This window comes from Corvus hawaiiensis, chromosome 2, assembly GCF_020740725.1.
Source record: "Corvus hawaiiensis isolate bCorHaw1 chromosome 2, bCorHaw1.pri.cur, whole genome shotgun sequence".
NCBI classification, from domain to species: Eukaryota; Metazoa; Chordata; class Aves; order Passeriformes; family Corvidae; genus Corvus; species Corvus hawaiiensis.
Window position 1 is genome coordinate 10,862,072 of NC_063214.1, and position 14,070 is coordinate 10,876,141.

Below are 14,070 nucleotides of genomic sequence, written 5' to 3' on the forward strand. Positions count from 1 at the left end.
ATTACTCAGCTTCTTCATCACTTAACTCAAATATCCACTAGAATTCCACAGTGAGGAAGCATCAAGGTAGAAGGAATAACTGCAATGTAACATAACCTGCCTGGAAAGCTTGGGTTGTTCTATCTCGAATTATTCTTACTATACCACCTGAACTTAAAATAGCTGACAGTGTGCAAGCAAAGACTGTTTAAACTTCTCATCTAAGTTTAATCTAGATTTGGATCCAAGCACAAGTCTGTCAAAGACTCAACGCAGGGGACCAAATGAGTGCTCACCAGCTCTCTGCAATAGAATCCTTCACAGGAGAACAGTACTGCTAAGTTTCATTTTTCTGGAATGAGCTTTGTTTTCATTCACAGGATATGAACTGATTACCTTAAAACAATTTCATATATTCTGCAACACATCCTGATAATCTTTGTAGAGACATTAAAAGTACTTACGTATTTCATTAGTATCTTCTTACCTAAAAGGAGATATGAATAGTAGGAGATTGTTTCCTTTAAATTGGAATATTACAGTATACTTAAATAGCATTGGGGTGTGATTAGACAGAGGTGTAGAAATGGGTACAGGAGTTTCTTCCAGAAATACCTTCTCCGCAGTTCTCATATCCCAAATGCTTGCTTTCAAGAGAAGAATTTTTTCCAGCATAAATAACAGAACACAGTATTAGGGCTCCCACCTTGCTGTGGCTGTTGTGGGTACTGACTGGCTCCACAAATTTTTTCTTCTTGTGATAGCCTCATTTATACCAGATTATTCACAGGACACCTGCCCTAGTACACACATTCTCCAAAATGTGACATTTTTAAAATACATATCACATATGCACAGAAGATGTGTTCAAATATGCCAGCAAATGCATGTATCATTTTTAATGAACAATTGCAACTTTTCTTACTTATACTGCCAGGCCAAAAATATGAAATATTGTTTAATATTTCAGGGTGCTAGCATAGAGAGATACTCAGACTAGGAATGGAACTTTAACTTGGTCTGGTCCAGGAAGTCCACAAACCTATTCTGACTTTTTTAAACGTTTTTATCCCCCAGTTTCTGACGGTGTTTATCTTGTATTTGCTGCTCCTAATGAGAGGAAGTGAGGCTATTTAGAGATTCAAGAGGAATCACAACAGAGCCTTTTTTTTGCCTTTCCCCTTCCCCATTTTGCCCAACAACAGTAGTGCATTGCCTTCTCACTGCAGTGCCACAGAGGGATCAGGAGACCAGCTTCAGGGTCAGCTGCTCTTGTGTGTGTTATGTACAATCTACTGCTACTCCAGCCCCACTGAGAGCAGAAATTCCAACCAACTTTTCATCTCAGAAAATTCTGAATGGGATTTCACATGGGATACACACATGCACAGTCTGAGAAAATGCCAAATCTCAAATGTCTGCTAGAAATAGTCAAGGTGGGACAATTCTTTCTGGGGAAGATGTTGAGCAACACTAAGTATAAACTTGCCCAGCAGCTGATGCTCTAATCTGATGACCTGCCTGTAAATTGCAAAAAACAAAAAAAAAAAAGTTTCTGCTTAAACATAAATGAAAAGGTAGCTTCTTCCAGGGAGTTACTGGGCTAAAATTTTACTGAATTTAGTGTAGTTGATGAGAGTTGCATTATATTGCTGGAATGTTAGGAAGCATATAATTTATCTTTTTTTTTAAAGGGGCAATTTTTCTGTAGTTAAACATTTTCATATCATCATGGAAAATGTTCAGGTTGGAAGGGAGCTCTGAAGGCTCCCAACCTCCTGCTCAAAGCTGGGCCATCTTCCATTGTACTCTTTTTAAAGCATTCATACATTACCTGCAGCTTTGCACATTTATTTATTTAAAGGTGAGTTCAAAAGATTGATGCAAGACAAGAGGACTGATTTTCAGATAGCAGAAATCACCATTAAAACAAAAGCCTGCAAGTCAGCTCGTATCAGACACCCAGAACAGATCTCAGCTTTCTTCCCCTGAGCATGAAAACCCATCCGACCCTGCTGGGCTATGCCACAGGCTCTGGATGGGCTCAGTGACCTGGAAGCCGGATGTGCACAAGGCTGGTCTGGGCAGAATCTCTGAGGCAGCAGTGCCACCTGGATCCCATTCCATGTCACCATGGGGCTGCTCCTCTTCCCATTGGGAGTCACAAGCCAGGTTACACACATGCACTTGGCAGATTTGGCAGTGCTGGATGCAAATCATGGCACCACAGCACCCATGTACCATTTCAGGATTAGCTGAGGGGTGAAATTTAGAACCAGTTCCAAGACTCCATTTCTACAGCCAGTTTTTATTTCTCTGGTGTTTTACATTTTTTAATGCCAAAATCACTGCCAGTCATTTAGTATCATAAACGACTGTATATGTGCACACATACACACTCTATATATACAAAATACTTTCCTTTACCTTGTCAGAGAGACAGCTGAGCTAGAGAAAGACACACAGCTGCTTTAGCCCACAGCAAAGTGCACTAGCTGAAAATAGATACCACAGCTTAGTATTCATAGCCAAAACATGTCACTAAGGATGGGTTCAGGAAGAAATCTCCGGTATCCTCAATCTGCCTTCCTTCCCACTACTAGCAAGCCACAATAATCTCAGGATTTCAGGACTGAGTGAAGACATTGTTACTCATTGCTTTTGGGGTATGCTTTGGGGAACATTTGGGTTTTTTCAGCAGCACAGACAAAAGAAGGTGAAATTGAGGCAATTTGAATACTTGTTCTCAACTATAAGCTGCCACCTGACTCTGAAATCCAGCAAAGACTCCCTTTTTCTGTTCCTGAAGGTATATTGACATACACTCCTGTGTATTCCAAGTTAGCCATAATTCTGGCTGAGCATGACCTACTTTACCATTGGTCAAAGTTACAAATATGCAAAAAGAAACCAAAAATATTACATACTTACATACAATACTGTTTAAATTCAAACATGTTTAAATTCTTACTAATACATACAACATGTTTAAGTTTTTCCCCCATTAGGCCTGTGTTGGGGGGAATAAAGTTCCTGCAGGCAGGGGGTCAGAGCTTGGCTAGCCAGCAACACCCACTGCTTTCTAGCACATTGTTTGAAGTCTCTTGGCTGTAGCACATTGTACAGCCTTTATGCTTGATCATTAAATAAAGCAACCTGTCAACACTGTACCCTGACAGCTCTGGGGAAAAAAAAAAAAAAAAAGAAAAAAAAAAAGAATTGAAAGGCTCTTCTTGGGCAGGAAGCATGCATCCAAGAACACCAGCATTACTGCCATGTTCTTCAGAGAGCAGACACTCTTTTATCCAGCAACTCCAGAGCTTCAAAGAGAGCACCTGCTTCATCTATACAGCAGTGAAATTCCAGATATTAAGCAACATCCACTTCTTTTACAAGTCTGAACATTATTAGATTCCAGGACTCCTTATTCATCTTCTGTCTTAAATATCAATACTTACACTATTTGTGGATATCACTGAACAGTAATTGCCTGCTTTTTGTTCAAGTAACTTCAGACTTCCAGATATATGATTTCTCCAAGTTCACCAAGAGAAACAAGTCTGTTTCAAAATACCCTTTAAATTACTCATGGCTCAATGTTAAAGAGGTAAGTATTTTTCTAAAGTTACTTATGTCTACAAAATATAGCCAACATATATTTACTCTTCTGAATACAGAGGAGTAAACCTGCAACATTCAGGTAAGTGAGAAAAGCAGAATGGATGCAAAACTCTAAAAATTACACATTTCTCTGTTGTGCAAGAGCGCAAAATAAATTAAAACAGTTTCTTCCTTACTCCAGTCTCTACTGGACACTTACACTGGGTAGACTGAAGTATCTAGTCCTAAGCTACACATGAATAGAGCAAGGTGCAGCCCCACAGAGAATTCTTCCAGAACCAGAGAATTCTTGGGTTGGGTTAACGTGTACAAAGAGACAGATAGAAAGAGCTGTTGAAAACAAAGGGTTTTCAATCTGAGTTTACTATTCAGATTGGAAATGGAGGTGGAACAAATGTTGATTTCTTTCTAACTTCCATAGCAACCCACTCACGCTGAAGTTACGTGACTCAGAAGCTGTTTGCTTTAAATGCAGCCATATGGCTTTCAAACACTTTTGGTTTTATGCCCAGACACAGAATCATTATTTCTTCATTTTATTGTCCTGATAGACTCCAAATAACCAAACTTTATAATTAATATTAATTTTACTCAAATTAATCAGAAATTATATTTCTCACGTTCCTGCAAGGCATGGCCAAAGGGCTTTACTTTTTACTTTAGAAAAATAAGGTGTTAACAGAAACCCACGGCAAAATTACGGCTGTATCCAGAAACCTAGAGGTTCTGCATTTTTTTAATACCCTGCATATATAATTATGCCAAAAAATACTTGTTCCTTGTTTATAATCTACTACTTTCTTATTATTACAAGTTCACATTTCTCAAGTGAAGGTTCAAACAGTGCACAGCAGTTGCAATAAGTGTATGCTCAAAAATCAACACTACACATCCATCAGAGTAGAATACAAAGTCTATCAAGACTGAAACACAGCCAGTTTTATTACACTAGACTTGCTTAGAGGTATTTAATATTCAAAAGCTTCATTACAACCTAGCAAAATTATTTAAAATTAAAGCAAAATAACATGATGGTGGTTCATATCCCTTTTCCACTAAGGATTACTGCTAATTTTAGGAAGACATTTTGCATTATAGAATGGTTTGTTTTACTAGTTTCATTTTTCTACAATCATGTAGTTATTAGGTAGTTATAATTTGGTAATTATTAGAAAACAGAAACACACAGAACTACTTGACTAAAGGTCAGTTCACAGATCAAGACTATCTTGTCATCAGCCAGGAATTCACAAAGGGTTTACAACCACATAAAGAATATTTCACAGCACAAGTGCCCTCACATCACCCACTTTGAAAACAAACTCTTTCAAGATGCTGTATCTGTGTTTCTTTCCAGTGCCATTCACCAGTATTTCATAAAACTGAAATTTACCACACCCATCACATTTTAGCACAATACCACAAAATAGTCAGCCTTCAAATGTATCTGGTTTTCCAATTCAAAGACCATAGTATCAAAATGGACACTTTAGAAAAGCAGCACCCCTTTTTGTACAAATACAACTTATATCACAGAACAGCTGGTGACTACCTGCAAAACACTCAATTCCCTGCCCAAGTCCTATACGGGCTGCCAGGTTGGCTTTGAGGATCTGTGGCATCAACACACAGCATTTCCACAGAAGTTTCCAGCAGAATTGCAGTGCACAATTTACAACCAATTCCTACCTCTAAAACTGCACCAAGCAAGAGTGAACACCATTATCCTTCCAACAGCCAAGAACTCTTCCTGCAGCCCAAACTTCCTGAGAAAATGGACCTAGCACAGGCTGCACACACTAACCAACATCATGCTTGTAGCCAGAGACTGGACTAAGAGGGAACAGACAGGCTGTAGCTGAAAAACATACATCATTTCCCCCACTTGAGAAGTAAATTAGGATGTGGAAATCTCAGCTCACATGTAACATGCATTTCCTGAAGGCCTGATAAAGGAATTACTCAAAAAGGAATGCCTATCCACTTCCCTTTAATTCAGTGCCTCAAAATTTTCAATGAGATTTTTCCCGCTTCCCAGTTTGACACAACACACAAGCATCTGTCATTCTAGATATATATTAAAAACTACAACAGCCTGGTTTTACCTCTCTTGTTAGCAGCCCTCAGATACAGCCTTCAGATCAGAAACATGCAATAATGCTTCATTTTTCAAAATTGAAAACCCAAGAAGACCTTTTCTTTTGCCTGTCTGCATCCCTAAAGCTGTTATTATGCACCACCATCAGTGAGTGAGACAGGAATGCAACAGGAAGATTATTTATAGCATGGCCACAACAGCCTTTATGAATATTGCAGGTTCACTGCAGATATCACAGCCAAACAGCACAAAGCATCCATGCCTATAATCTCTTGAACAACTACTTCTCCACACCTGGAGAGCCAACAACAAATACAAAGGGAAGACTTATTTCAAGGCACACTTCAATCACTGAGCACATGAAAACAGATTCAAGCACCTGGATAATCCCTGAAGGCATCAAGACATCATTTTCCAAACAGCATTTGACTTCTCAACTGAAGTACTTCAGATTTTTATAATTTCTCATCAGCTGTTCACAGAAGTTCAGCACTTGATCACACACCCTTGTTCCTCCAACCAATACTGTGCCAATGGCAAACTGCAGTAAAAGATCTTCACTTACCTTGTCCTTGTCCACTGATCTGGTGACCCCACAGCATCAGAATTATTGCTAATATCCAGTGCATCCAGCCAACTACTCCGCCACTTCCTTGTCTTCCAGCCATTGCATTATTGGATGCTACACAAAGAAATATTATTTAATGTTTCAGTTATACCTCTTGGGAAATATACTTTTGGATGAAGGAAAGCAAAAAATTGCCATAAATTTCCTCAGTACACATCTTCTATAACTCTACTTTAATAAATACTCATTGGCAAAAATGCTTTTTCATTCAGATCCTCCCTGACTGTTTGCTCAAGACTGTCACCTCATAGGCTACTACAAAATCAAAATAAGCTGCTTTGAAATGTTTGAACTTTTCTTTCATACAGAAAGCCCGAACTTCACCAAAAAAAAAAAAAAAAAAAAAAAAAAAAAAACACAAATCCAGCCAGGTCTAGAAGTCCTGAACAAGCAGCACTTCACTGAATTTCTTAGAAGTCTTATTGCATAGCACAGAAAATTTCCTGAGGCAAAACCCCACAATTAACTTAAAACTTGATTTTATTAAAATCTTGGGGTTTACAACATTGAGATGTGTTATCAGTTGCTTTTCATTGTGGGTTTTTAGGGACCAACTGTGTCTTCCAGTTACCACATTTTTCACATTATAGAATGATTTGGGTTGGAAGGGACCTCAAAGCCCATCCCTTTCCACCCCCCTGCCATGGGAAGGGACACCTTCCACTATCCCAGGTTCCTTAGAGCTCCATCCAACCTGGCCTTGAACACTTCCAGGGATGGGGCATCCACAGCTTCTCTGGGCATCATCACTGGCATCAGCAACATTTACCTATTTATTACTCCCCAGCACACCTCCCCTTATAGCACTCTGACTCAGACCTGCTCCTTCAGAAGATCTGTTTAATCAAATACAGATTTGGCACAACTGTACCAATTACACAGGACTGAATGGAAAAAATAGAATGTCATTTCTAGTCTAAAGGCAACTGTCACAGAAATTAGTATATGAATATTTGGGAAATTCATCCAACATGTGAGAAATCTTGCATCAATAAGTAGTTTTTAAAAAGAAGGTATTGTAAAAACTTCTTGTGCTTTTCTCCATTATAAAGAGCCATAAAATTCTTGTCGATAGAACAATTTTTTAAAAAATCAACATAAAAAAAGAAAGGGAAAACACTACATGAACAGAAGTATATATTTACATATTGGCTGATTAAGCATACTTTCAATTTTGCTATTACAGTAACTTTTCTTTTTAGAAAAGCTATTTTCCAAACTCATGGATGCAGCACCCATCCATAACAAAAGGTTCAACTGAAATTATAATTCTCAATTCTGATCGATAATCTCCAGTGAAAAATATCTCTGCTTTGTGAAACCTAAAACCCCAGTATTATTTACAGAATAAAAACCTAAGGAATGCTACAAAAGCAGACATGTAGAATACTATACTTCAGTTTCTCCCTTTCTCACCTACCCCCCCCCCCCCACGGAAGGAAGGCAGGCAGCAGAAGCTCCTACAAGAAGGGGCTTTGGTTGATTGGTTAAAGGGGAGGGGTAATTTTTCCTGTTTGCTGTGACTCTCAAACCTCCACTTTTGCATTTAGTCAGTGCTCTAACCACCAGCCCAGATCACAAAATAGCTGCCCATGCACTTCTGCAGCTGCTCAGAATGAAAATTGTCCTTTGCTTCAAAACTGGGTGTGGAGGATAACCCTTTTGCACAGGGGAACCTCTCCATTGTTACAAACACCTTGATTTTCTTGTGAAGAGCTTGTTTGAGGCCCCCTAGAGCAACTGTTATTTCAGCAAAACAGTGCCCTCCCCATCCAGCACACACAGTTCCTCCCTGTCCCCTCTCAGGCATCTGGAGGGAAGAAAGGAAGGGATGATAAAAAGCTTTATTTGTTTTTGCCTTGTCTATTTTTGACTATTTAACCCCCAGAGGAAAGGAGAAGCAAACAACTGAATATGGGAACTCTAAAGCAAAAATGTAGAACAACAAATACAAATAAATGCCCTAAAAATATATGGACATTACCACTGCAAGGTCAAAGAAATAATTTTGTAGAATCAGGATCTTGGAAAAGAGATATTCTGTTTCATGAATATTCTTTCCTCAAACTAACAGACACATCCTTGATTCTCAGCCCAAGCAAACAGATGGTATTCAATTAGTTATTTACCTACTTTACAATTAATTAAAATGTCCAAGATAATTTTTGTTTTGACTGTGTCTACAGAAAGCTAGAGTTCCACAAAGAGCTGGCATTTGTAACTACAGCCCTACTAGCTGTAATATAAATATTACAACTAAGAAGGCATTAAGATGCTTTCCAGTACCTAAAGGTTTTTTCCAAGGGCACGTAAGGATAGAACAAGGGGGAATGGCCTCAGTGATGCCATGTGATTTTTTGTCTTTTCTTTTATACCCCTTTTATACTCTTTTTATAACTTCTGTATTCTTAGTGTTTTTTAGCCTACATTCTTCGACTTGTTTGTCCAAGACTTGTTTAGGAGACTAAACATTTTAGAAGCTTTGTAGTTAGGGATCAGTGTGCCCCAGACACCATGGTCCTCTCCAGAACACATTCTGTAAACTAAGATAGAACCATCCAGGGGAAGACTCCTTGGGGAGAGGGCTCACTCAAGCCTCTCATTGGGGAATCTTTGATAGATATGCTAATTAGCAACACCTATAATGTTATACTCAATCTATTGTGTGGTGTGCATTGAGGTGCATTCAACCTGGACATGGTGCACCTAAGGATCCTTAAAATAAATACAAAGGTAAAATCTTTTGTCCTTTCTAACCGTGTTTGATTCTTGATTTTAAGACCCAGACTGTAAGAGAGCAGGTTTAGATTAGATATTAGGAAGAAATTCTTTACTTTGAGGCTCTTGAGGCCCTGGCACAGGCTGCCCAGAGAAGCTGTGGCTGCCCCATCATTGGAAGTGTCCAAGGCCAGGTTGGATGAGACTCTGAGTAACCTGGTCTAGTGGAAGGTGTCCCTGCCCATGGCAGGGGGGTGGAACAAGATGATCTTTAAGGTCTCTTCCAACCCAGACCATTCTGTGAGAACATCAGAACCTCACCAGGAAATTTGTACATTTAAAAAAAGCCTTTTTGGCTTGAAAGTTCATAACTAGTAGACAGAAGCAAACAGCCATCTTACAAGGAGGAAGCCTAGACACCATATCCATAGTATTCCAATTGAAAACAAAAGAAGCAAGAAGTGTAAGGTTTTATTTTGGATCCAGGAGCCATTTTCTTCTCAACACAGGAACCATCCCTGAAAGAAAGAGTGAGGCAGAAGAGGCTGCAGGGACTGGGTGAAAGCAGTGCGCTTCACAACACAAAACTGCAAAGAGAGTGGGGGAATATAAGCTTTATAGATATTATTCCTGTCATAGTTCTTGTCTTTTATTTGATAATTTGTAAAGGAAAAGAAGCAAAGAACAGTAACTGACACATATGTAACTGAAAGCTCAAACTACAGCTTCCATTTCCCAAGGAAAATTCAACAGGAGTCTTTCATTATAGAAGCAGAAAACTGCCTTGGATTCAAAACCATTAATCCCCTCTGAATCCTCAGCCTCACTTTTCACACAGGTGCAGGCAAACAGGTTTATCTCAAACAAACACATTTTTTAATTAAAGAACACTTCTTTTAATAGAGACTACATTGCAGTAAAAAAGCTTAACTATCACGTCTGTAATTAACCTTTACAGCAGTTGGGTTTACACCAATGCTGCTTCAGCCCCTCAAACAGAAGAATAAAATGACCAAGGACAGAATCAAGCCATAAGTATGTCAAAGCAATAGGAACAGCAGGTGAAACAGGTCAGGAGACACAGAGGACAAGAAAAAGTCCTTTTTTTTTTCACCATTTTCCTTCAGTTATCTTTTGAAGAGGTGAATAGAAATTACAATTATACAAAAAATAATTTTAAAAGCAAGTTTTTGGTGTTGCAAGGCCTCTTGAAGGAAAAGCAAGATGCACAAATAACAATCTCAAATAGCACAAAAAAATTTATTAATTACTCTAACTCCATAGAGAAGAGATTATTTTTATATTACCCTCCAAAGCTGCTACAAGAGAGAAAAACACCAGGCTAACTGGGAAATAAAAACTCACCTGGAAGGCTTTCTCTCTCTTCCTTCTACACCAACAATTCTCCCTACACAAGTAAAAGAAAAGCCCAGGCCACCTCCCTCACCCTTTATAGCCCATCAAACCAGGCCACAGCTGAATTAAATAACATCTCAACCTTACTGCAGCTGTGCTCACACATATCCTGCACCAAGACACACATGGGGAAAAAAAATAATAAAACAATTACCATTGCCTTCTATTTTACTCTTTTTTCTTTCTCCTCTAAACTTGCATGTATAACTCTACCTGATAAATAGCCATGAGACTCACCAGCTTCACAGCCAAAAGAAAATGGCAAGAGGACCTTCTTCACATTTATTGACAATTAACTGTAAGTAATTTAGAGTGAACCAGGTGCAGTCAGTTGGCAGGAAATCAGGGAACATGGATAAATCTGTCATATAAAGGACTATAACAAAGTCTGAAGTTTGTTTTAGATGAGACTTCTGTTGAAGTAGTGTTGGCATGAAAAGCTGGGAGGCTTTCAGCTGTATTTCCAGAGATTTGTTGCCATCTCAATGGCATGATCCACTAAAACTCATGGCTTTGCAGAATTTGTTTTGGGGGGGGCAACAACTTACATGTTTTTTGCTTTCCTTCTGTTACTGCCTGGGTTATTTTATATGCTTTTGTCTTGTTTGAATCACCGAGTATATCAACTATGTAGACTTAAGTATCCTTTTTAGTATAATCAATTTATAAGTTTCTCTACAAAGATATATTTTTAAAAAATAGTATTTATTCTATGCAAACATACACTCCATAAATCTTTAGCAAATAACAAAAAAAATATGCCAGCTTCCTGGCAAATCATGGGAATGTCACTTGCCTCATAAAAGTGGAAGTTACCATTGCAGATGAAGTAGAATTTAGCCACTTAGCTCTATATTTAAAGAACAGCTTTCCTCTCCACACAGCACCTATGAAATACCTGGTATAGACAGTAGGAAGCGATAAATGGCTTCTCTGGCCATTGTTAATGCCGCCAGCCTCACATATCAGCTGGATCTATCTCTCTGAAATGGCAACATGATACAAGAGTTTTAGCAGGTACATAAAATGTTTGGAGTTTCACAGTTGTGAAAAGAAAGGGGGAAAAAATCAACCCCCAAAATACTGTTTAAAAATCACCAAACTCAAAAAATATCCTATAAATATTTTGAATGTTGATGTCTAAGGAAAAGTCCGAGGACAGACTAAATTTTTCTAATACAGATTATAGTCTAAAGTGGATGTATTTTTACATCCCTGAGACAAGATTCTTGTGGAAGGTATCTTTTCAGCTTTATACCGGCTGGCGCTTGTATTTCAATGCCTTAGAAAGCCTCGAGCAGCCTTGAGAGGTAGCACGGGCGATCTAGCACTTTAGTAGCTCTAAAATCGGTACCTGAATCAGCTGCAGAGCAAATACCATCAGCAGAAGCAAAGAGGGAGAAATATAGCTCCCTGCTCGCTCAATTCCCTGCAGTTAGAAGCTTTCAAATGAGACAGACGACCAGAGGTGTTTACAGGAAGGTAGCTGAGCTGAGAGAGAGGCAGAGCCTCCCCTCGACCATCTTTATTCGGAGAAGGGGAAAGGGGAGGACTGGGGGCGGACCCGGGGTGAGCGGCCAGTCACACACTGCTGCTAAAGAGTCTGAGTTACATTTGGCTTTGCCCGCGCTTGGAACAAAGGAGCTCGGAGCACATGGGCAGGGAGCACGTGTCTTTGGGAGGGGGAGGGGAAGCTCAGAGCAGGCAGCAACAGATTCTGACATTCCTTGCATGCACAAGTCTGTGGTACCAGCAGGCTTGTTTATATCCACGTAACTGAAATCAGAGCCTGGTCTGATGCATTTAAAATAATTGAATTTATCGCTGATGTCTTACTTTGCCTGTTACAAATACTGTATTTTTTAACCTCCTTTCTGTTAGTACATTACCAACGACTTATAAATACAAGCTCCCTCAGAGGGCCATCTGTGGAACCAGATACTATGTGATAGGACCTCCCTGCAGTATCAGGATTGTTTACACAATGTAATGATAAGATTTTGCCTGTTTAAATTCAGAGCCAGTACAAGAGCAGCTTAACAAGGTCCATACCACACCAGAGGTTTCCAGTGCTGCCCTCGCTGGGCCAAAGTACTCCTGCTCCTCAATCCAAGCTGCCAGACACAACCTTTGTGCATAGAAGGTGAAAAGCCATGAACTCCCATGCAGAGCTGAACAGATAGCCGAGGACATCTGTCAGCTTGGAGGCATCCATGGTTCAACTGAGATGGCAAATCCATTGCTGGAACACAGATTCTTGTGACATTAGAAGGGAGGCCTCTGCAATTCATGGAATCATAGAACCTTAGAAGGGTTTGGGGTGGAAGGGACCTGCCATGGGCAGGGACATCTTCCACCAAACCACATTGCTCACAGCCCCATCCAACCTGGCCTTGAACACTTCCAGGGATGGGGCAGCCACAGCTTTTCCTGTGCCAGTGCCTCACCAACCTCACAGCAAAGAATTTCTTCCTAATATCTAATCTAAACCTACTCTCTGTCAGTTTGAAGCCATTCCCCCTTGTCCTGTCACTCCAGGCCCTTGTAAATTGTCTCTCTCCATCTTGCAGGCTGCCTGCAGGTACTGGAAGGCTGCAATTAGGTCACCCCAAAGCCTTCTCTTTCCCAGGCTGAACAATCCCAGTTCTCTCAGCCTTTCCTCATGGCAGAGCTGCTCCATCCCTCTGATCACCTTGGTGCCTCCTCTGGGCTGGCTCCAGCAGGTCCCTGTCCTTGCTGTGCTGGGACCCCAGAGCTGGATGCAGCACTGCAGTTGGGGTCTCAGCAGAGCGGGGCAGAGGGGCAGAATCCCCTCCCTGCCCTGCTGCCCACGGGGCTTTGGATGCAGCCCAGCACACGGGGGTTTCTGGGCTCCCAGAGCACACGGCCGGGGCATGTCCAGCCTCTCACCCACCAGCACCCCCAAGTCCTTCTCCCAGGGCTGCTCTGGATCTGTTCATGCCCAGCCTGGATTGGTACCAGGGTTTGCCCCAACCCAGGTGTAGCATCTTGGACTTGGTCTCATGAGATTCCCATGGGCCACTTCTCGAGCTTGTCCAATCCCTCTGGATGGCCCCGTCCTTCGGGAGTGTCAACAGCACCCCTCAGCTTGGCGTCATCTGCAAAACTTGCTGAGGGTGCTCTTGATCCACTGTCTGTGTCATTGATTATGTCTTCTTCACTTCAGCATGCCTGTGGTGTAATTACAAACTTTCCAAAACATATTTAGTAAGAGTGATTCAGAACATCAGATAGCAATTATTGATTATCCAGTAATGTACTAAATCATTAAGTCACTAACTTATAATCAGGTTTGCTTTCAGAACCTTTCAAAGTAACCTTTAAGTAACTATTGATTCTTCCATACTCTCTGATTAAAATTTAAAGGGAAAAATGTAAGAGATGCAATATTTTTAAGATGGAATTTTTTTAACATCAGATTAATGTTATAAAGAAAACAACATATGTACTGTTAGGAGAAATAAAAATTACCTACAGACACACTGTAACTGTGAATTAATGATTCCTGAATGAAGGCAAATATGTTTCAAGGCCTTTAGAAAGATAGTGTCTTCCATTCTTTTGTGTATAGAAACTTACCAATTTCAGT

General features: G+C 40.1%; 1 protein-coding gene across 1 annotated transcript in view; it reads right to left on the minus strand.

The window, feature by feature from the left end:
- ROBO2 (roundabout guidance receptor 2) overlaps nucleotides 1–14,070 on the minus strand; it is a 1,061,828-nt gene that overhangs the window by 1,040,989 nt on the left and 6,769 nt on the right. The window contains exon 2 of the mRNA XM_048289014.1: nucleotides 6,264–6,380. Within this exon, the coding sequence (XP_048144971.1) occupies nucleotides 6,264–6,366 (103 nt within the window). The 5' untranslated portion in view covers nucleotides 6,367–6,380. The remainder of the gene's footprint in view (nucleotides 1–6,263; nucleotides 6,381–14,070) is intronic.